General features: G+C 48.9%; 7 protein-coding genes across 7 annotated transcripts; 2 read left to right on the top strand and 5 right to left on the bottom strand.

The window, feature by feature from the left end:
- Window positions 1-920: 920 nt before the first annotated feature.
- On the top strand, window positions 921-5,214 carry TRV_04848 (uncharacterized protein; the record flags this gene model as incomplete). Its single annotated transcript, XM_003020937.1, has 4 exons — window positions 921-1,013; window positions 1,045-1,321; window positions 1,444-5,069; window positions 5,122-5,214. 4 exons carry the CDS (start codon window positions 921-923, stop codon window positions 5,212-5,214), a joined length of 4,089 nt encoding a protein of 1,362 aa, XP_003020983.1.
- Window positions 5,215-5,728: 514 nt separating this feature from the next.
- TRV_04847 (uncharacterized protein) lies at window positions 5,729-9,023 on the bottom strand (the record flags this gene model as incomplete). The annotated part of the gene is made up of 3 exons (XM_003020936.1): window positions 5,729-5,912; window positions 5,965-8,639; window positions 8,769-9,023. The coding sequence occupies 3 exons, from the start codon at window positions 9,021-9,023 to the stop codon at window positions 5,729-5,731; spliced, it is 3,114 nt and encodes a 1,037-aa protein (XP_003020982.1).
- Window positions 9,024-9,417: 394 nt separating this feature from the next.
- On the bottom strand, window positions 9,418-10,944 carry TRV_04846 (cytochrome P450, putative; the record flags this gene model as incomplete). Its single annotated transcript, XM_003020935.1, has 1 exon — window positions 9,418-10,944. One exon carries the CDS (start codon window positions 10,942-10,944, stop codon window positions 9,418-9,420), a length of 1,527 nt encoding a protein of 508 aa, XP_003020981.1.
- An 834-nt stretch (window positions 10,945-11,778) lies between these two features.
- On the bottom strand, window positions 11,779-13,594 carry TRV_04845 (uncharacterized protein; the record flags this gene model as incomplete). The annotated part of the gene is made up of 6 exons (XM_003020934.1): window positions 11,779-12,200; window positions 12,261-12,902; window positions 12,959-13,027; window positions 13,105-13,189; window positions 13,259-13,391; window positions 13,464-13,594. The coding sequence occupies 6 exons, from the start codon at window positions 13,592-13,594 to the stop codon at window positions 11,779-11,781; spliced, it is 1,482 nt and encodes a 493-aa protein (XP_003020980.1).
- Window positions 13,595-15,034: 1,440 nt separating this feature from the next.
- On the top strand, window positions 15,035-17,087 carry TRV_04844 (uncharacterized protein; the record flags this gene model as incomplete). The annotated part of the gene is made up of 2 exons (XM_003020933.1): window positions 15,035-15,416; window positions 15,496-17,087. 2 exons carry the CDS (start codon window positions 15,035-15,037, stop codon window positions 17,085-17,087), a joined length of 1,974 nt encoding a protein of 657 aa, XP_003020979.1.
- Window positions 17,088-17,429: 342 nt separating this feature from the next.
- TRV_04843 (uncharacterized protein) lies at window positions 17,430-18,992 on the bottom strand (the record flags this gene model as incomplete). Its single annotated transcript, XM_003020932.1, has 2 exons — window positions 17,430-18,790; window positions 18,848-18,992. The coding sequence occupies 2 exons, from the start codon at window positions 18,990-18,992 to the stop codon at window positions 17,430-17,432; spliced, it is 1,506 nt and encodes a 501-aa protein (XP_003020978.1).
- Window positions 18,993-20,518: 1,526 nt separating this feature from the next.
- Window positions 20,519-21,908, bottom strand: TRV_04842 (uncharacterized protein; the record flags this gene model as incomplete). The annotated part of the gene is made up of 2 exons (XM_003020931.1): window positions 20,519-20,799; window positions 20,867-21,908. The coding sequence occupies 2 exons, from the start codon at window positions 21,906-21,908 to the stop codon at window positions 20,519-20,521; spliced, it is 1,323 nt and encodes a 440-aa protein (XP_003020977.1).
- Between the last annotated feature and the right edge of the window lie 207 nt (window positions 21,909-22,115).

Below are 22,115 nucleotides of genomic sequence, written 5' to 3'. Positions count from 1 at the left end.
AAGACTGCCCATCGTCCGCTTTAGGAAACACCTTAAATTTAAGCTTATCTGGACATCAGCAGAGCCTCATCTTAACCTCCTCCTAACCTCCTCTTCTTCTCTATCATGATATCTGCTACTTTTTCGCTCTTCTACCTCCACCCTCTGCTTCACACCTTGCTGTCTTCCTCTGGCTCTGCTCTTGTTTATACGCCCTCCGTCCCCCCCTCCACCTGCCTCCACCATCACGTGTCTTACTAAGCGTCACGTGGACCACCTAAAACTCTGCCCGTCCGCCCTTCCTTCGCCTTCTTTCTCGCCTCTTCCTGCTTCGCTGCCGTCTTTTCCCTCCCCTTGCGCTTCGTCTGCCCATAAGCAAAAAAAAAGAAGGCGACCCGAACCACCGCCGGCTCAAGGAGAAACATCCAGCGCGCCCTCGCCCTCCACATCGTCCGCTCCGCTACGCTCCCTGCACCGCGCGACGCCTGCCCTTCCACCCTTCCGTATTACCCTCTCGCTCGCTCTCTCGCTCTCCCTCACTTCAGCTCTCTGTCTACTTGCCTGCACGCCCACGCCCAGGCGGCCACGGCCACGGCCACCCAACCCTCTCCCATCTTTGGCCCTCGCCGCATAGCTAAAACCTGCCCATCTGCTACCGCGCAAGCTAGAAGGCCAAAAACGTAAAAATATACAGAACGCCGACGCGACGATCAGCGATAACCGCCGTCCACGCCCACGCTCGACTGCCTCTCTTCACTCTCTATCGCGTCTGCCTTGCTTGCTCGCTGGCTGGCTATGCTCTCCCTCGCCACTTGCTAGCCAGGGCACCGTCTGTCGTTATTCTTATATTTTTTTACCATTTTTTTTTGCATATCTTTCAAAGATTGCCGCGCTTTTTTTTTGATGAAGAGCTCTGCTAGCTCAGCATAGAATATTCAACCATGGCGTCTGTCCAGCAGTCTGCCAATATGCCGCAGCAGAACATCGGCCTGCCGCCAAACCTCACTCCCCAGCACATCCAGGAGGTTTACCAGGTATGTTGCTTATACGCTATCAAAAGAAAAGGAGAAAATATATGATACTGACCTGTTGAAGAAATTCCGGCAGATGCAAGAACAAGGTGTGCGCCATGATGACCCGGAATACCTTAAAGCTCACAATCTGCTGTCTGCCGTCCAGCGGCAACAGGCGTACCAGAAGCAGCGCCAGATGCAGATGCTTCATGCGCAGAGACAGCAGCAGCAACCTCAACCGCCTCAGCAGGTCCCCCAAGCTGCTCCCCAGGCTCCCCAGCAGCTGCAAGGGCCGCTAAATGGCATTGCTGATTCCAATGGAACTGATGGTAAGGTCTTGATCTTTTCGTCCAGCTTTTCTCTTTTAGCTTCCACTGCCTCTCATTTGTCACATTCACTTTGAATTTTGCGCAATTATTTGGACAACGCGATGCTAACGGTGTCTATGTAGCAAATTCTGCCGTCCCAAGTGCTAGCACCCCGAGTCAGAAAGGCGCCTCTCAAGGATCGCAAAGCTTCACGCCAGAACAGCTGGCAACCTTGAGGAATCAGATACTGGCCTTCAAGATGCTCTCCAAGAATCTGGCTATCCCCCAGCGCGTCCAGCAGCAGCTCTTTGCAAAGAAGGCAACAGGTGTTGACGGCGTTCTCAGCTCTGATCAGTCAGTAGATGGCACTGGTCGCGATGTATCTGGCGAGAGTGAAGCCGCTGTCGAGAAGCTCAGAACCATGTTCGAGACCTTCAAGAACCCCTATGACATCCTCGGCGCGACTATTAATTACAATGACCATGCCGTGCGCCGGAATCGGCTGAGGCTGCCTTGCATAACTCCCATGGGTATCGATCTCGACAAGGTCCGCGAAGACCGGGAAATGATCCTGTACAACCGTATTAATGCTCGAAAGGCAGAATTGGCCAAATTGCCTGCCAATCTTGGTGTCTGGGACAGTGGTGAAGGAGATTCACCCACAGCTGATGACTCCCTCAAGCTCAAGGCCCTGATTGAGTACAAGATGCTCAACCTCCTCCCTAAACAACGCGCGTTCCGTAGGCAGATCCAGAACGAGATGATGCACTTCGACTACCTTGCCATGTCTGCCAATCGACCGGCTCATCGTCGCATGAAGAAACAGTCCCTGCGTGAAGCCAGAGTTACCGAGAAGCTCGAGAAGCAGCAGCGCGATGCCCGTGAGACCAAGGAGAAACAGAAGCAGTATAACCAGCTACAGGCTATCCTTAACCACGGTGCTGATGTGCGCAATGCTGGAACAGAGCAGCGTGGCCGTATACAGAAACTTGGTCGTCTGATGATGGCTCATCACACTCACCTCGAGCGTGAGGAACAGAAACGAGTAGAACGAACTGCCAAGCAACGTCTCCAGGCTCTTAAGGCAAACGACGAGGAAACGTATATGAAACTGCTTGGTCAGGCCAAAGATTCCCGTATTTCCCACTTGCTCAAGCAGACCGATGGCTTCTTGCGGCAACTTGCTGCTTCCGTTCGTTCTCAGCAGCGCATGACTGCAGAACGTTATGGAGACGAAGACCAAATTGAGACCGATGAGGATATAGGTGACTCTGACGAAGAGGAAGAGAGCCGAAAGGTTGACTACTACGCCGTCGCCCATCGTATCAAGGAAGAAGTCACTATCCAACCGAGCATTCTTGTTGGTGGTACCCTCAAGGAATACCAGCTCCGTGGTCTAACCTGGATGATCTCCCTCTACAACAACAACCTTAACGGTATCTTGGCCGATGAGATGGGTCTCGGTAAAACTATCCAGACCATCAGTTTAATCACCTACCTTATCGAAACCAAGAAGCAAAACGGCCCATACCTCGTCATCGTTCCCCTGAGTACCCTGACCAACTGGAATCTCGAATTCGAGAAATGGGCCCCGTCTATCACTCGTATTGTCTACAAGGGTCCGCAAGTAACTCGAAAACAGCACCAGCAGGCCATTCGATGGGGTAACTTCCAGGTGCTTCTCACAACATATGAATTTATTATCAAGGACCGCCCTATTCTCAGCAAAGTCAAGTGGCTACACATGATTGTTGATGAAGGTCACCGTATGAAGAATGCGGGATCGAAGCTGAGTTTCACCCTTACCAACTACTACCAGTCCAGATACCGTTTGATTTTGACCGGAACTCCGCTGCAAAATAACCTTCCTGAGCTCTGGGCTCTGCTCAACTTCGCCCTCCCCAACATCTTCAAGTCCGTCAAATCGTTCGATGAATGGTTCAATACCCCGTTCGCGAATACAGGCAGTCAAGACCGTATGGAGCTTACAGAAGAAGAACAGTTGCTCGTCATTCGTCGCCTTCACAAAGTTCTTCGTCCATTCTTGCTCCGTCGTCTCAAGAAGGATGTCGAGAAAGATCTTCCCGAGAAGCAAGAACGTGTCATCAGATGCAGATTCTCTGCCCTCCAAGCCAAGCTGTATAAGCAGCTTGTCACTCACAACAAACTTGCTGTCAGTGACGGAAAGGGTGGAAAGACTCCTGTGCGTGGTCTGAGTAATATGCTCATGCAACTGCGTAAGCTCTGTAACCACCCGTTCGTCTTTGACTCGGTAGAAGAAGAGTTGAATCCCGGCAAGGCTACAAACGATCTTATTTGGCGTACTGCTGGTAAATTCGAACTGCTCGACCGAATCCTTCCTAAATTCTTTGCTTCGGGCCATCGTGTCCTCATGTTCTTCCAGATGACACAGATCATGAATATCATGGAAGACTTCATGCGGTTCCGTGGCATGAAGTATCTCCGGCTGGATGGTGCAACAAAATCAGACGACCGATCCGACCTACTGAGACGCTTCAACGAACCCGGATCAGAGTATTTCTGTTTCCTCCTCTCTACCCGTGCCGGTGGTCTGGGTCTAAACTTGCAAACCGCCGATACCGTCATCATATACGACTCCGATTGGAACCCTCACCAGGATCTGCAGGCTCAAGATCGTGCTCACAGAATCGGTCAGAAGAACGAAGTCCGTATTCTCCGACTGATCAGTTCCAACTCCGTTGAAGAACGAATCCTCGAGCGTGCCCAGTTCAAGCTCGATATGGACGGCAAGGTTATCCAGGCCGGTAAATTCGACAATAAGTCTACCAACGAGGAACGAGACGCTCTGCTGCGTACTCTGCTTGAAACCGCCGAGAACGCAGACCAAATTAACGACCAGGATGAGATGGATGATGATGACCTGAACGAAATCATGGCCCGATCTGAGACCGAGTTTGCCCTTTTCCAGAAGATTGACGCGGAGCGTCAGAAGACTTGCGAGTACGGCCCGGGACACAAGTTGCCTCGTCTCCTTGGTGAAGATGAGTTGCCGGACATCTATCTGACCGAAGAGAACCCCACAGCTCCCGCGGTTGAAGAAGTTGCTGGTCGTGGTGCTCGTGAGCGCAAGAACGTAAAATATGACGATGGCCTGACAGAAGAGCAATGGCTAACGGCTGTTGACGGCGATGAAGAAACGCTTGAAGAGACAATTGCAAAGAACGATGCCAGGATGGAACGGCTCCGTGCCAACCGTGAGAAGCGCCAGAGAAAAGCACAGGGTCTGGACTCTTCTCCTGAACCATCCAGAGAGACATCCGCCACGCCACAGCAGAAGAAACGCCGCAAGGGACCAGTCCCTAAACGCAAGGCCGATGAGCCAATTGAAGATGCCCCTGCCAAGCGCAAGAAAGGCAAAGCCAACAAGGCCGCGGACTCACTCACAAACACCGAACGAGCCACACTGCAGCGAATACTCAACAGCGTCTATCAGACTCTCATGGACCTTGTGGAGGACGTTCCTGCCGATTCCGAGGACAGTGATGAGGAACCCATGACTCGTTCTGTCATCGAACCGTTCATGAAGCCACCGCCTAAGTCACAATATCCAGACTATTACATGATCATCCAGACGCCCATCGCCATGGACATGATCAAGCGGAAAATCAATCGTGAAGAATACTCTAATCTCAAGGAGTTCCGCGAGGACATTCGTCTTCTCTGCACCAATGCCCGAACATACAATGAAGACGGAAGCTTACTCTTCCAAGACGCCAATAACATTGAGGTATGCACCGCAACAAATCCATTATTTCATTCGATACTAACAAGTTATTTAGGCCACCTGTACCGCCGAATTAAGAAAAGAGACTGAAAAGCACCCTGAATTTGCCGACTTTGATGACTCCGGTTCATCCGTGGGAGATGAATGAATAGTTTACTTTCTTCTGGTTCTGTTTTGCTCTGTGTTCAACTTACTAACTAGCTGATTCACTTCTCTGCGGTTCTCTGGCTGGCGTTGGTGCTCCGCTTGTATAATGTATCCAGTTCTTCGGCCTTTGTTGTGCTTTTCTCTATGCTTTTCCATGTAGAGTAATATTATAAATTAAAATCATTTTAACTCGTCTTAATATCTGCAGTACCATGAGACATTTTTCTCAGACTTTCTTCCTGAGTTGTGAAACTTTTTCGATGTCTGGGACCGATTCATTACTTTTAGACACGAACATACCCAGCTCAACTAGCAGTCAATACATGCAGAGACGTAGTTATTGTGCCCAAGTTACTCGACGGGACTCTTGTACGGGTCGAAGGAATGGAATATTTTTGTGTGACTACGTTTTATGTTGTTTTCGTTGGCAACTCTTCTTAGAATGGCCATTCCATAGCCTGTATTAATGCATGTCCTTGCTATATATCTTACGTATTCTCCGGAAGGGGAACATTCTAAGTTATAATAGATGGAGAATTACTTTCATCAGGTATGTCCCCGCTGGATGGTGCATTCTTGGACACTGGCTGGGATGAGATTTGCTTTGCTCTGACAATATCGATCATGCGGGTGCCGAGCTCTTCGGCACCATCAATCTTATCGAGCTTTGCTTGAAGCAGCTCTGCATCTCGCAGAAGCCTGCACAATGGGTTAGCCCATCAACAACTTATCCTCAGAGGTAAAGGCTCACCTTGATTTCCCAGTCTCAGTCCGTATCACCGCATCTTCAAATGCCTTACCCCATTGTTCCCTGTAGCTCTCAAATACCTGCCCAATGATCATACTCATACTAGACCCCGGAAGATACTTGCTCAGCACTCGTTGTAGCGTGAGCGCTTCCTTCGTGAGCGTCTCCATATGTGGGCTGACGCTCCGCTGTATCTCGTCTTCGTCATCCCATTTGATCTTCTCCATCTCCCTGATGTACAGGGTTGCGCGAAAACTCATTATGCTGATGAGCTTGTGGTGGATAGAGGACCGATGGTCTTGGAATAAGCGCTTTAGCTGGTCGTACTCTGCTAAGGCAGATGTTACAATTGATGGTCGACGGCGGATAGACTCGCGTAAGTATGGTATCAGACTAATGAAGAACGAAAGTGATTGTGAGGTAAGAGAAAGGTGCTTAGTATTGATGTTAGTTAGTCCAGCGGTGGTTCTAGCGCCAGCACCGAGGATGAGCTCTTGTGTGCGAGAGTTGTAGAGTGTGAGATAGTCGAGTAGGGCCATCGAGATTTCATTGGCCATACTGGGGATCGATGCCAGGAGGATTAAATATTGCTCTATGCCGCGAAGTGCAAATGCCGCCGAATCGACAAGCATAAACTTCTCCTCATCAATGACTGCCAGTGCCGGGTCCTTCTTATTTTGTTTAGCAGTATTCGAAGACTCCTCATAGTTAGTTTGTAAATTCCGTTCACCTGTTTCTAGGGCCGCCGTAGTGACATCTGTGTAACTAAGCCACACCGAGGAATCAGTGGTCATGGATTGGACCACGCGTTCCAGGATCAATGCGTCCTGGGGTTTGAAATTGACCGGCTCCCACCTCTCAGTCTCCATCTTCTGCGCTAGTTTCTGCTTTTCTACTTCGTGGAGAAGTGGGATAAAGTCGTGAATTTGCTTGTTCACGACACCCCTGAGAGCCGTTCCTGAGTGTCCAGAGATTGCCTCGCATTCATTGATAAACAGGCGATTCAGTGTAAAGTAGCGTAGGAATTCAGTTGGTCCAAGGCGAACCGTTTGCTCGGTTCTGACACGCAGAACTTTTGTCATTTCTGACTCGACCTTGTCCACTGCTTGTACCAGGAGGCTCGACATATCAAGGGTTTGCGTCATGTCTTCCTGTAGATTACATCTCTCCGGAAGGCTAGACGTGAGTACATTGCTTGGACTCTTCTTTATCCCGCTTGTGATATCGAGTAGAACTTTGATCTGTACACTAAGCCTCCGTAATGCCTCACCTACTCGGCAGTAGACCTTGACGAAGAAGACATGGGCATCCTCAGGGCTGAGAGCACGCAAGTTGCGAGACAGAATGCTCAACCTTTCCTGCTGGCTCGGACATCGACCGCTTGTCAGCGTAGAGGCAGACACCATAGATTCATTATCGTCATCCGTAGAACTAGGAAGGTGTCGGCGAATCAGAGACTTCATCTCTCGAATAACGGCTTCGCGAAATGTGGTACTTGCCGCAGCAAGATACTGCGACTGGCCAAGTCCCTGCAAAACAGGGACGAGTTCCTCACGCAATTTTTCTGCAGTCGTCATGGGCGCGGGTGTCGATAGGGAACTATGTGTGCGTTTTGAGATATCAGTCCAGCGCGACAGAGTATCTCTCGGCGGAATACTGGACACATGTTGGCGGAGATCGCACAAAAGAACATGCAGCAATCGTGCTTCGTATCCCTTCCATATCCGCAGGCGAAGCTGGCCGATGTTTTGCAATGGGTCTTCAAGGACGTGCAGTTGGCGTAGATCGATAAGCCTGGTAAATGAATTCGGCAGAAACCAGCACAACTCGCTGCCGATTTTCGGATCCAGTGTTCCGGATACAAGCTGTTCGACGTATGAGATATGTTGTATAGCCGTCTCCAGTTTTCCAGAGTCTACGAGCTCCTCACAATGGCTGACGCCGCGGAGAACACATTGATGTTGCATGATGGCCTCTCCCAGTTTCCTTAGATTGTCCTGTCTTCTCTTCATTCTGATGATCTCAAAACCGTGCTCTATCATTGCATTGTCCAGATGTACGAGGTCCTCCCTCAATTTCTGGATCTTCGTGACGGAGTGGGATACTTCGGTCTGAAGTTCACGAAGGGAGCCGAGCGCGGCAAAAAAAGAGGTTGACGCTTTCGAAATCGAATATATTAAATGAATCTCAACGGTGTCCATGTACCACGATAATTTTTCTTGCAATATGGCATCGGTAGTAAGCGCCTTTCTGGCAGGATGCGGATCACCATTTGCAACAATGCCATCTGTGTCGTTATTACGGTTTCCAATAGTGGATAGTGGCTGCCGTACAACCTCCGCATGCTCACTGACAACATCAAATGTGCGCGGGTCCTCGAGGCGAAAATTTTCATCGAAATAGACGGAGGGAATTGTAGACAGTGGAGTAGGTGCAAGTTGACCGCGTTTCGAAACACCAATCTTTGACTTTTCTCGCGGTGCAAACTCCTCATGTTTGTCAGTGGCGGTGTCTTGACGAAACGACTGTGTGCCGCGGTTCTCGTACTCGAGCTTCATACGCTGGAGGGTGTCAAACAGGGGCCCGATCTGGCTGAGGTAGTTTTTAAAAACCAAGGGCTCGACGGGGGGTATAGTGGTGAGAGTAACGGGAGGTATGTCCCTGGACGTCGGCGGTTTCTGCGAAGTTGAAGGGGCTGCGGTGGGAGGAAGGGTCCCAGTGCGTGATATTGGCGGTTTAAGGAGTATATATATCGCTTCGAGAATCGTCAATAAACGGTTTCATGTAATCTCGCCTCTGAGCTTTACCTGCCATTTTGACCTGGCTCTGCTATTGTACTGTAGTCGTAACTGGAAAATGCGTCTTCTGTCCTTGGTGAAAGCGACACCGCAAAGGAATGCGGGCTCCCTGACTTGCCGCTTGAGAGAGTTGACATGATTGCCCAGCGCAGCGTAGAGTAGCGCTTGCGTTACGAAAGATACTGTTGCTTTAACTTGCTTAGGAATTGTCAAGGGTAGATGGAGGTAGTTATTTATTGAGCAGTGGAGATTGAAGTCGGTCATTCTTAGTAACTAAGTTAATGAGGCTGAACAGCAAAGTTTAACTTCCATATTATGTAAGAAGTTTGTGGAGACTAAGTGGGTCGATGGCTGTCTGTCCTCTAGTTAGTTGACTGGTTAAAGCATCAAAAGATCGATTCTTTTCAACGTCAACAACACAACTTCGTCGGTATTACCTTACATTCAGCATTATAAGACTCAAAAATGGTGGCATTTTTCATCATTATACCCCGCGAATGCTATATTTTACTCTTCTATTATGGACTCTGGAGCTATTACCAAAGGCATGCTTCTCCGTTATTCGGAAATTATGTTGAGATATATTATATCGGGAAGACATGAAAACAGCACCAGCCCAAAACTCTAGACAGAGTGCTCAAACAAATGCAAGGCAACTCTATAGCTCCTTCTCACTCGGCTTAATTTTGTTGAGAATAATATCCAGGTTTTGTTCACAAGCCTTGCTCTCGTTCTCCACTATCTCCTGATGCCTCGAGCTACGGATGCTAAAGACTGCATCGAAAGGCAGCGGCTGCGAGTCCGGGCTCTGTGACACATTGTCCGGATCAATTTCCTTTTTATTTCCAGCCTCATCATAGGCATATTCGAAGTTGTATGCCCAGAGCATCCGTGATATCACTGAGAAGAGTGTATCGCGGACAAGATACTGCCCTGGACAAGCTCGTCTACCGAACCCGAACGGACAGGTTGGCAGCGCAGAGTCATCGATCCATCGCTGTGGCCGGAAGTTGCTGGGATCACCGAAGATTTCCTCATCGTGCTCCAGTGACCAGTGGTTGGCTGCCACGGGGGTGCCCTTTGGAATCCTGCAACCCATGTACTCGTCATCTTCAATGACTGCGTGAGGCATCCCGGTGACAGCGATGGGCCGCCATCTCTGCACCTCGGCTATAAAGGCATTGACATAGGGCAAATTCGGCATATCGTCGAATGTTGGCAGCCTATCGGGCCCTACAACTCGGTCAAGCTCTTCTTGTGCCTCCTTGACGGCATCCTGATGCAATACGCTTGCCATGACGAAGACGCACGGGGTCATCGGAACAGCGTGGCCGGCTTCAAAAAGGTCCGCAGATGTCATTATTATATCTTCTTTGTCGATGTTATTCCTCTCTTTTTCCCCGGCTAAGGCTTTGCACCAATTCCATGAACGTGACATAAGTGCCGTATCTGTGAGCTGTTCAAGCAACCTCTCCTGATTTTTAATCGCCTTTTGTGATCTGGCTTTCCATTTGCCAAAGCTCAATACTTCAGTTAACCATGGGAAAGGTTCCACCACATGGTTACGCTGGAACGCGTGTTCGACAGCGGTGATATTCCCGATATATTCTTCTTGATATCGTTCTCCCAAGTCTGCAATTCTCCGGCCATACATCAAAACGAGTAGAAGGTTAGCGTGGTAGAGCTCGAAGATGTCAAAAAACTCGCTTCCTTGCAACAGAATCTTGAGCAAAAGGTGCTTGCTTTCGATATCCTGGAGAACACGATATCGTTTCGTCATACTAGGCTTGACAAGAGCCGTCTGAATACGGTTTCGCTGTTTCCACCTCGGCCCGTATGGTAGGAATGTTATCGACTTGCCGCCAAACCCATAGTCTCCTAGTCCGGCAAAATGGGGACGTGAGCTGTAGATACCTCCTCGTCTATCCAAGAGATCTCTGGCTGATTTGTGCGACCCGAGCAAAATCATCGTTTTCAGTCCGCATTTGACAGTGATTACAGGGCCATACTTGTCGTGCCATTCCTTATGCGTCTTCCACCGGAAGTTCTTTGGTATCTGATGTAGGTTACCTATAACCGGCAGCGACGGGGGTCCGGGAGGGAGAGGAAGATGGCGACTGAAAAATCGAGGTGCGACATAATAAATGGCCAGGCAAATGCAGGCGAGAGCCAGCAAGGCAAGCATTCTTATCACTTTCTCCTCTCTTGTGCTCCAAGCCTCTCTCAAGGGTATGGAAGGTTGTCTGAGGGGGATGGGACCTTGATACTGACTGTATAGAGAATATAACTAAGCTTGAACGTTCCTCCAATTATCAACAAGGTCAGAGAATGAACTTCTATATATCTACTCTAGAATGCTACATGTCTCTTGATCCTCGAACCCTTGACTAATATTTGGGTAACGGCGATGTCTTAATCCCGCCTGGCTGATATTTGGGGAAAAGAGTGGGTGATGACTGGCCGGATGGCTTGACCAACTCAGTGGTGGCTTCCTGCATGAGTCTACTCCACCGAGGGCGCATCTGGTCGAATAGCCAGAAGCTCAAACAACCTAGTATAGTACAGGGGGAGAGAAGCGATCACTCCCCGTATAAATTGGGTGGGGAACAAACAATGGATGCTGTGCGCCCGCCGTATGAACTTGGTTGCACTAGTTTAAATATTGAGGATCTCCTGGTCCATCAGATCACTGCTAGAGTATGCATTACTACGTAGTGACAAGCTTTTGGGGAGGTGGACTTCCAAGTCCACTTTTGTACGAAACCCAAGTCGATTATGCGGTGTGACCTGTCTTCTTCCGATGTGAGCTAAGAGCAAAATTATCCCTCGGAAACTGAGGGCTAGGTCTAAGAAATGTAGATAGTATGTTATATTAGGGGATATCCACGAAAAATTAGTCCCGACACTCTCAAAAATGGCTTTTTGTCTTACTTCAAACCAGTTTACAAAATGGCAATTATTAACCATTGGAAACATCAGTGTCACTCACTCACTCGCTCCGGAGGCATGGTTTCTAGCTTTACTGCCGGCTTTTGTATCTCATCCTGATCTCTGGGTTCAGAATTCCGACGGCATCCACATATATATTGAAATCTGGACATTTGCCATCTTCATGTGCCAATTCTATGTGATAACCCAAGAGTATCTTTGCGGCCATGATCTGGCACAGCCTGGTCCCCAGTAGCCTTGCGGGACATGACGAGATTCCAAGTCCGAAAGACACCCATTGTTCATTAGGTGAGATCGTATCGCGGAGGATGTCGCTGGCTGCTGAATCAGGTTTATAGAAACGGTTGCCATCGAATCTTGTAGGATCTGGGTAGAAGTCAGGATCTAGATGGGTAAATGCACCAGATGTAGTGAGGTTCGTTCCAGGGCCGAAAGTCATGCCAAGTGATTTGATTGTGACTGGTTCCTTAACGATTTGACGACTACCGGCAACTACACAGGTTGTGCTTAGCGTAAGAATCACAGGATGACAAAATTATTATCATAACTTACCCATATTGATGCAGTCCATGCGTAGGACCTCCCTGCTGAAGCTCTCAAACCTCGGGGTGTGATTGAAGAGGTCGAAGTTCCATTTGCCATCATTCAATTTCAGGGCCTGTTCCAGTTCGAGCCTGACCGGCTCGAGGAACTCTCTATGGCGTAAAAATCGGGCAATGAAAGCGGCTAGAATCATGGTTGTGGGTTCGACCGCTTCAAAGAACATGAACATGGTCTCATCAGCCATCATATCAATGTGGTGTTCTTCATCCTTCGTCACTCCATTGCGGGTTAGGGGTCCCTTTTTCAGCGCAAGTTCAATCATTGAGCTGGCGTAGAAGTGGTCGTCATTGGTTGGTGGACTCGCTCGTTTCTGCTTAAGTAAACGTCTAAGTTCCGGCACGATTGTCTTTTTCATTGATTTCATGGATGATCTGATCTGATGACACTCAGGCGCGAATAATTCCAGAAGAGGTCCCATTATCCGGGGCATTGACTCGTAGAGATGTGTTCGTGCTTCAACTTGACCGACATATTCACCCATTTGTTTTGCAAGTCCTGCTTCTCGCCCAAAGCCGGGATGGAAAACAAGGAGAACACCCGTGTCAATTAGAACCTGAAGTGATATATTGAAAATAGAGTCTTCGTTCCAGCCTACCCTTATAGTTAGCGGCCCGAACCACTTCAATTTGTGCGGAAGCAATACATACTCTTTGATGAGCCCATGGCTTGACTAATGCTATTATCAGCCTCCTTCATGATAAGAGGATCTAGTTTTTCTGCAGATAATGAAAGATTAATCAGAGTTCTCATGAAGATGGGTTTATCGAAAGAAGGTGCGTGGTGGTTAACCTACTCAGGGCGCTCGGCTTGTTGCAGGCTTGCATGGCCTCGACGGGAACCTTCCAGGCAGCATCCAGGATGTGGTTGAAGTTGATTTCCTACATATTAAACCGTTGAGCTAACTTGGCTGCATAAAATTTGCGATATGCTTGGGTACTAGCACATACATCTGACATCATGTGCCTCATGCTGAGGTTATCTTTCGGTAAGTTGAAAAATTCTTTTCCACAGTGATGAGGAAGGACTATCATATCGCCTGAGCCTCCCGGCAGAGGCACGGCCCAAGGCTTGCCCTTTTTGCTATACTGATATGAATGAGCAAGAGGGAACCATAGAAGCGTGACTTTTGGGCAAGAGAGTTTTGTGTATTACCTCTGAATACCCGCGCGCGAATCCTTCCATGTAGTTATGGCCGGAGCTCCATAGCCGTAGACGGGGGCTGAAGTAACTTGTATCATCCATGAGAGTGATAGTGCCGAGAAATCTCCTTCGTTTCCAACCATGGTGATAATCCACCGCGAGGACGAAAAGTATTCCTGTGGCCACCAAGGCAAGCACACTCCCCAAAAGGGGCAGGGCAATAGCCCGGGGCAATAAAAGCCCGTCCTCAAATAATCCAAGCATATTCCTATCCCTTTAGAGTGTCTTCAGGATAGGTTGCGGGTATGAAGATATGAAGGGGGAGAGGTGAGATGTCGGCAAGCAGCATGGGAAATTCCACTTCTAAAATATTAAAGAGGTAGGCTTTGTTTTCATGGCCAGCTAATGTCAGCCTAGCAGGTATTGGAATTTGGCCTGGTTGGAAAAATAAGCCGCTACTTTTGGGTTTGTTAGCTTATGGACCAAATTTGGTCCTCATTCGGGCTGTTCCTATCAGTTTCATAACCTTCCTCTGCACATAAAAATGGGGCACGAATGAGAGGGGTATTCCACCAGTATCTGGGGTGTTAAGTGATCACCAGCTGTATTATTGTTACCAACTTGGAGCATGAGCCTATTCCTTTCGTACCACATTTCCGATATTATCTGTATCGACGAGGATCGTCTCCTTTCCTGCAGAACAGGCTGAAATGGTAGTCTCCAGACTGTGGCAACTCATTGATATATCCAAAGGGGTGATGCTGGCTTGATTATACGTGTTACCAGGGTGGCTGCAACGCACCTTGCAGGAGTTTCGCTCAACGAAAAGAATACTCCGTACGGAGTACTCTGTGGTGCTGTGCAAGGTAGGATAAAGCAGCTAATTCACTCAGCGATTCTCATCAGCGCTTCTGGGCGTTCGAAGAATGGAGCAGAGTTCCAATGGAAGCGGATGCCTGAAGTACTTCGTGCTCCTGCTCCAAACCCCAAAGCTCCGTGGCTGGTTCTTTACGTGGCTCCAGTAGGCCGAGACTCTAAAATAGTTGCACGCCGTGATCTCTGTGGGCGTGATGAGTCTGCTCCCATGGGCTTGCTGTAAGACGTTCTCAAAAATGACATTACGCCAGCGACGGGACGATCACCGCAAGCTGAAGTTGAGGTTGAGTTGACGAGTTCGCTGGACGGGTTAAGCTGGTTTAGGTAATCCGGCCTAACCTTACTCAGCAGCCACATGTATCTGACCAATAAGAGGCCTTTCTTTTCAGGTTCCTGAACTTTGATTAGTCAACATTCTTACATTCACGTGACAATTAATAAATCACATGACTTGACTTGCTTACTCAGCCATCACATGCGTCTGACCAATCAGAATCAGCTTATTTATACTGAGAATTTTTCGGTCCAAAAAAGGCGCGAAAAAGAAAAGAAAAAGAACAAAAACCGAGTCAAGAAAGAAACGGCAGAGAAGAAGATAGAAAGAAAGGCGAGAAAGACGAGAAAAGGACAAGTTGCCATTCATTTTGACGAACGACGACGGATACACAGAACAGAAGTGCCGAGCAAAGCAGACACAGCAATACAAGATGGAGTCTCTGCTTCAGCAGTCCCGCGCCCTCTGCCCGTTCCTAAAGAAGACCGCCCCGGCTACGCTGCGAGCGCTCTCCACTACCACCAGGCCGAGTTCGAGCGTTGTTGGAGGCACCATCACCAACCTTCAGGTGGTTGCCAGGCGCTGCCCTGTCATGGGCAAGGCTCTCGCCGTCCAGAGCGCCCGCATTGCCCTGAGAAGTGGCGAGGCGAGGGCGTTTGGTACCTGTCCTCGCTCGGCTGGCGCTGCTGGCCTCGTCAGGGAGAACCTGCACCGGGCCCATGGCAAAGCCCTCTGCCCGGTGTCAAAGAAGGGATTGCATACTACTGCTGCCCAGGCGGCCGTTGTTGACCAGCAGGCCCGTGAAAAGGGTAGAGGTATGTATTCTTGCGGTCTTGTTGGAGCGTCTAAAAGTATTAGCCGAGATAGACGTAAGAGATGCTGACAGCTGAGTAGCAGTCCCGGTCCCTCCGCGAGCCACCGTCGAGCAGTTGAACTGTGCGAGAGAGACGTTTGCCGGTCCCAAGCCAGCTATCCCATCAGCTACTGCGAAATTCGACTATGAGGGCTTCTACCGAGGTGAGTTGGACAAAAAGCTCAAGGACAAGTCCTACCGCTACTTCAACAATATCAACCGTCTGGCCAAGGAGTTTCCTCGGGCACATATGGCCTCCCCGGAGGACAGAGTAACTGTCTGGTGCGCCAATGACTATCTCGGTATGGGTCGTAATCCTCATGTGTTGAAGAGTATGCACGACACACTCGACAACTACGGAGCCGGTGCTGGAGGTACACGCAACATTTCCGGTCACAACCAGCATGCTGTTGCCCTAGAGAAGACGGTGGCAGACCTTCATCGGAAGGAGGCTGCTCTTGTCTTTAGCTCTTGCTATGTTGCGAACGACGCTACCTTGGCCACTCTCGGCAGCAAACTGCCAGACTGCGTGATTCTGTCTGACAGCCTCAACCATGCTTCCATGATCCAAGGTATCCGCCATTCTGGAGCCAAAAAGTACGTCTTCAAACACAACGACCTCGAGGATTTGGAGATGAAACTTGCCGCTTTACCACCTGGTATCCCCAAGATCATTGCTTTCGAGTCCGTCTACAGCATGTGCGGATCCGTTGCCCCTATTGAAGCCATCTGTGACTTGGCCGAGAAGTACGGTGCTATTACTTTCCTTGACGAAGTACATGCTGTGGGCATGTACGGACCACACGGTGCTGGTGTAGCTGAACATCTCGACTACGAGGCTTACGCCAACGCTGAAGCAGATATCAGGGGCACCGTCATGGACCGTATCGACATAATTACTGGTACCCTGGGCAAGGCTTATGGCTGCGTAGGAGGCTACATAGCTGGATCAGCAGACCTGGTTGACACCATCCGCTCCCTTGCCCCTGGGTTCATCTTCACCACCTCTTTACCCCCAGCTACAATGGCTGGTGCGACTACCTCCATCGAATATCAATCTTCTTACACCCGTGACCGTACCATGCAGCAACTCCACACCAGAGCAGTCAAATCTGCCCTAGATGCAAATGATATCCCCGTTATTCCCAATCCATCTCACATCGTCCCTATTCTCGTTGGAGATGCCGAAGTCGCCAAGAAGGCATCGGACATGCTCCTGGAAGACTACGGTGTCTACGTACAAGCAATCAATTACCCTACTGTCCCACGCGGGGAAGAACGTCTCCGCGTTACCCCAACACCCGGCCACACAAAGGAATACCGCGATCATCTTGTTGAGGCTCTCAAGGGTGTCTGGGAACGGCTCGGCATTCGTAAGACCAGTGACTGGAAGGCCGCCGGTGGCTTCCTTGGCGTTGGATCTGCCCATGAAGAGAAGAATGTCCCTCTCTGGACAGACGAGCAACTTGGTCTCGCTGCTGGTGAGAAGTTGGAGGCTGCCATCGAACGCGAGTTGAAGGCTGAGGCAGCACATAGAGAACAGATGATCCGTGAATTGGCCGGTGAATGTGCAGCTGAGGCAAAGGAGTCTCAGTTCCAGCATACCAATCAGCCTATTTCAGCCTCTGCTTAAGCTGCTTTCCCTTCTATGCGATTGATACTACTTTTTGTGCCAGTCTCCCAACTATCGACGCTCCTTTTCTAAACTTGAATATGCCCAAGCCGAACTTCTTTTCTTTTTTGCGATAGTACTCCTTCATTGAATATGACATGCCATATTTCAATCAAATAAAGACTATTTGCAGCATCGTTTTTGATATAAGCCTTCCGGCATTTTACTATATATATAAACAAATAAATTCCAATATTTTTACTTCGGCAATTCTATTTTACTTCTATATCCTTCTCAAAATAACCGTAGCACTTACAAGACCAGATAACCTTTTTGAAATAGTCGCTGATTCGAAAAATCTATCTACCTTCTCGGCGCCCTTCCTCTGCTCATCTTGGGGAATTCGACAGGAATCTTCAGCCTTGCAATTCTCCTCGAAGCAGCTTCTGCCTTACCACCCTTGATGCTCCACTTAGCAAACTCCGATTCCCTAGGCTTATCAACCTTGCAGCCCAATTCCCGGAAATACTTCAGGATTGTATCGTTCTCCAGCCGCAGGTCATCACGTAAATCTGCCGGGTCAGTGGCAAGCTCACTCACATTGCTTCCTCCTGTCTTCCCAGAAGCAGGCGGGATATGCAACGACATAGCACATATAGTGGTATGCAACAATGTGATGTCATTTCGTGAAAGGAACGAGCCCTGAGGCACAAACTTCCGACGTATCGAGTCCAGGAACGAATCTGTTATTGTGGGCGTGGTGTTTGTCTCTGAATAAACTGCCGTGGAAAGAATACGGCGCAAGTCCTCGCGAGGAGGAAGCTTCCTGCTATCAAGTCCACGACCACCACCAGGAGATCGTTTGAGTGATCGAGAGAACTCGATCAGAATCAATATGAAACGAAGCAATTGCACCACAGTTTTATCGCCAGATTGAACAGCTGCTTCAACTCTGTTTGCTACAAAGCGTGATGAGGTAGTTATACCTTCTGAAGCAGCAACGGCAGCCTGCCAGTCTTGCACCGGTATTTTGCGCAGTGTAAGCAGACCACTGGGAACCAGGCTTTCGATACTATAAACATCTGCAGGTTGTGTGGCGGATAGGTTCGGTTGGGGGAGTGGTTTGGAAGCCTGGATTTCAGCCTGGGCAGACCTCTCTGCTGCCGCATTTGTCATGTCATCCTGAGGCATGGACGAGATCAGAGCTGATTCTGCTGCTTGAGTGGATGGAGCTGAGGCGTTCGACGTTAAAGCGTTTTCTGTTATGGCGGCAACTGCTTTGCGGGCAAGCTTTGTTCCAAAAGCTGCTGCCAATGCGGCCTTTTGAGACAGTACAGTTTTCTGTGTTTTCCAACTTGTTAGCATATAGCCCGCCACTACAGATGGATAGAAATATAAACATACAGTGCCCTCTCCTTCGGATTCTTCTTCCACTTCCTCGATGGCTTCTCGCGGACATCCTCGTATCATCATTTTCCTAGCCTCCAGGAGCTGGACGGTATTGTCCTCTGGGTCGTAGACCGCAAGATAGTGGTTCAACAGGTTATCCAGCTGGTTCTCGCCTTCTCTACCGGTGAAATTAAGCTTGGGGTGTCCAGAGGTATGCAATAATGCTTCTGTCATGGCTAGATTCGCATTCTCGGTGTGCTTCATGCGCTGTTGTCGCGGTTTTATATATGTGTTTAAAGGTAATGTTTCAGGGACCGTGAGGCCAGGCGAAGAAGCTGGAATTCAAGAAATTAGCTAAGTCCATAATTCTTTTGAATGGAATGGGGGTATACCGATGATAGGGACATGTCCTGCAGTGTTTTTCAAGTACTGAACCTTTGCTGGCTCAGGGTTGGAGTGGATGGCAGGTTTTTTGCTTGGTCTGTCATGCCGGTCCGATGCCCGTTTTCTCTTCTTTTCGACTTGTGAGCCGACCATGATGTCTATATCCGTTTAATTGTCAGGGGAATGAGGAATATGCTTGCTTCTTTGGTCGTCCTTGAGCTGTGTGAGATGGTAGTAATTGATATATAATGATTGATTGATGTCCAAGATAAAAAAAAAAAGTCTTTGCGCCGAAGCTCCACAGAAAAGCACAAGCACACAACCACCACCCGGGGAAAAATAAATATTTACTACGAAAATGGTCGAAATCAGAGCAAGGAGCCCGTAAACTCGAACAGTGAATGACTTTTAGCGATGGACAGGGAACAAATTGCTTGAAAACCTTCGGTTTCATTCATATTCTGAGACTCGTCACTATCATTAAGGCACAAGTGACATGATAATTACAATAAGTAAAAGCACATAAATCATCAGAATCGAGAAACCGTCCAAGTAACTTTTAACCATCTCTGATGAACGAGGCCATGCCTCCTTCATATGTTGATCAGCCTTGCCATCCCATGCAAATGATAAAACGCCACATGATTCAAACGCAGTTATCACCCCGCACCGCTATCGACGAAAAGAAGAGAGAAAAATCGAAGCATCAATCCAGAAATCGGATAACGGAACCATCACAAAAAACCGCTACCACCTTGCGTTTCTGGAAAGAACTGTAAATGCCGGAGTCGAGATCAAATCGTATATTCGCAAGTGGGATTCTCGAAGTAAAGTGCGAATATTGACTGTAGGAAAGCAGAGTCGATTTGTGCGATCAATTCCGACCTTTAAATCATGGCAAAAACCCGAGTATTCGCTTTCTCCTCCAGAAAATCATGCTTTAGAAGTGTGTTGGTTTTTGCTTTCGCCGGTCACGGAGTACTGGAGTATTTGCATTGAGTTGGTTTGGCTGAGGCAGAGCGGTCAAATAGTTTACTTGCTACAGAGGGAATTAGCTATGTTATTCTTTTTTCACAGCAATGTGAGGTAGCAATTGGAATTGATATCAACTTACCTTCTGGCTCTAGTCTTACGGCGCTTACGCTTGAGGCGGCGAACTCGCTTCTTTCTCCACTTGGCTCTCATCTTCGAGAATTGCTGAGGCTGTGGATGAAAGGCAATTAGTGACCGGAAGACATCATTAACAGAACCACGATGGAAGACATACCTTTCTTCGTAGATGATGAGGATGGTTGAAGAAGAGAGGAAGTTCGTGCAAAAGCTTGAAGTAAAGATCTTTGTATGTGTGTGTGCTGACTAAGTGGGGCTAGTCTACTTCAGGAAGCGAGGTTTACTTCTCACGTCATCCAGAAGATTACGTAATACATAGACAATCACGATAAGGGCAACAAGAGCGGGAAAGGCACAAGGAATAAACGAGAGGAAGATAGGCGAATTAAATGGAAGATAAAGGGAAATGAAATTCACTAAGATGGAGACCTAGGCAGCGCCAATGAGTAAATACTATATAGAAATATCTCGGGGAATAGCACAATTTTTTATCACACCCCAAGGAAAAATAACAGTGATGAAAAAAGTCAAAGCGGCATGTCAAGTGAGAGACAAAAGAGAACTAGCGTTTAAGCAGTAGCAGCAGCAAGAGTCTGTGCTGGCTCTTCAGGAGCGGAGGTCATATGGGACTCTCGGTCGATGCTGACACCGACTCGCTCGTTCCCAAGGAGATCCGCCAACAGAGGGCTAGGGCGGTTGTCACGTCCAGGTTGGTGAATGGCCTGATTAGCCTTGTACTTCTGAACACTGTCGAGGTAAATATCAAACAGGTAAGATGAGTCAAGGGGGCCTCCCTTGGCTTCGGGGTGGAATTGAGTGCTGAAAATAGGTCGGGTCTTGTGAATCATTCCTAAATTTGATATTAGACAAGATTCCAGTGAAGGGGAAAAAAAAAAGAAAGAGAGTATGTTACGTACCTTCATTGCTGTTGTCATTGAGGTTAACGAAGTAGGGTTTCCAGTCACTTGGAAGAGTGCTTGCATCAACAGCATAGCCATGATTCTGGCTGGTGATGTGGCATCGACCGGTAGTCAGATCAAGGGCTGGGATGTTGTGGGCACGGTTACCATACTTCAGCTTGATAGTACGGGCGCCAACAGCCAGGGCAAGAAGCTGATGGCCGAGACAGATGCCCATGATGGGAATCTGGGAGGTTTGCATCAACTTGGAAAGAGTGTGGACGGTCTGGGAGCAGTGAGTTGGATCACCGGGACCGTTGGAAATGAAGACACCATCGAAGTGATGAGCAACCTTGTAGACTGGGTAGTCATAAGGGAAGACGGTCACACTGGCTCCACGGCTGACAAGGCTTCGGAGGATGTTCTCTTTCACTCCACAGTCGATGACGGCAACATGGGAGGTGCTGTTTGCAGCACTGACGTGGAAGGGAGACTTGGTGCTAACCTTACGAACAAGGTTAATCTGCTCCGGGTCAATGAAGGCTTCATCCTGATCGGCATCATACTCTTCGCCGACGGTGATTCGAGCAAGAGAAGAGCCCTGTTCACGGAGGTAAGTGACAATCTGACGAGTGTCTACGCCAGAGATAGCGGGGACACCCTCTCGGATGCACCATTCGCTCAAACTCTCAACAGCGGTCCAGTGGCTGTATTTGAGAGCGGCATCTGCAACGACGACACCAACAGCCTGGAGGCTGGGTGACTCGAAGTATTTGAGAAGGCCATGCTCGTCACGCTCCGAGGACGGGATGCCGTAGTTGCCGATAAGCGGCTGGGTAAAGACAAGGATCTGACCACGGTAGGAAGGGTCACTGAGGGACTCTGGATATCCGACAAGAGAGGTGGTAAAGACGGCTTCACCAGAGATATTGGTCTTTGCACCAAAGGACTTTCCGTGGAAGATAGGACCGTTACGGATGGTGAGTGTGGCACGTTCGATGGCAGATGGAGCTGAAGGGGCCTTGGCAGACATGGGTCCCCCATTCACGACGGAGGCCATCATTCGTGCCTGGCCACCGACCTGCCCACCAAACCGCTGGGGTAAGCCGTGAGCCGCATGGACCTTGAATGGCAGGGATCGAAAAGCTCGAGCAGCGAACATATTGGCAGATTTTGATAGTGTGCGGGAGCTTTGACGATAGATATTAATGCTGTTCGTTCGTTGTTTGCTGAGTAGAAGAATAGGCCAGTCGGTCCAAAGGTGACT

This window comes from Trichophyton verrucosum (genome assembly GCF_000151505.1).
Source record: "Trichophyton verrucosum HKI 0517 chromosome Unknown contig00373_1.f1.exp, whole genome shotgun sequence".
In the NCBI taxonomy this organism is placed as follows: Eukaryota; Fungi; Ascomycota; class Eurotiomycetes; order Onygenales; family Arthrodermataceae; genus Trichophyton; species Trichophyton verrucosum.
The sequence above is the reverse complement of the archived record's forward strand: the minus strand, read 5'-3'. Positions and strand labels throughout refer to the sequence as shown.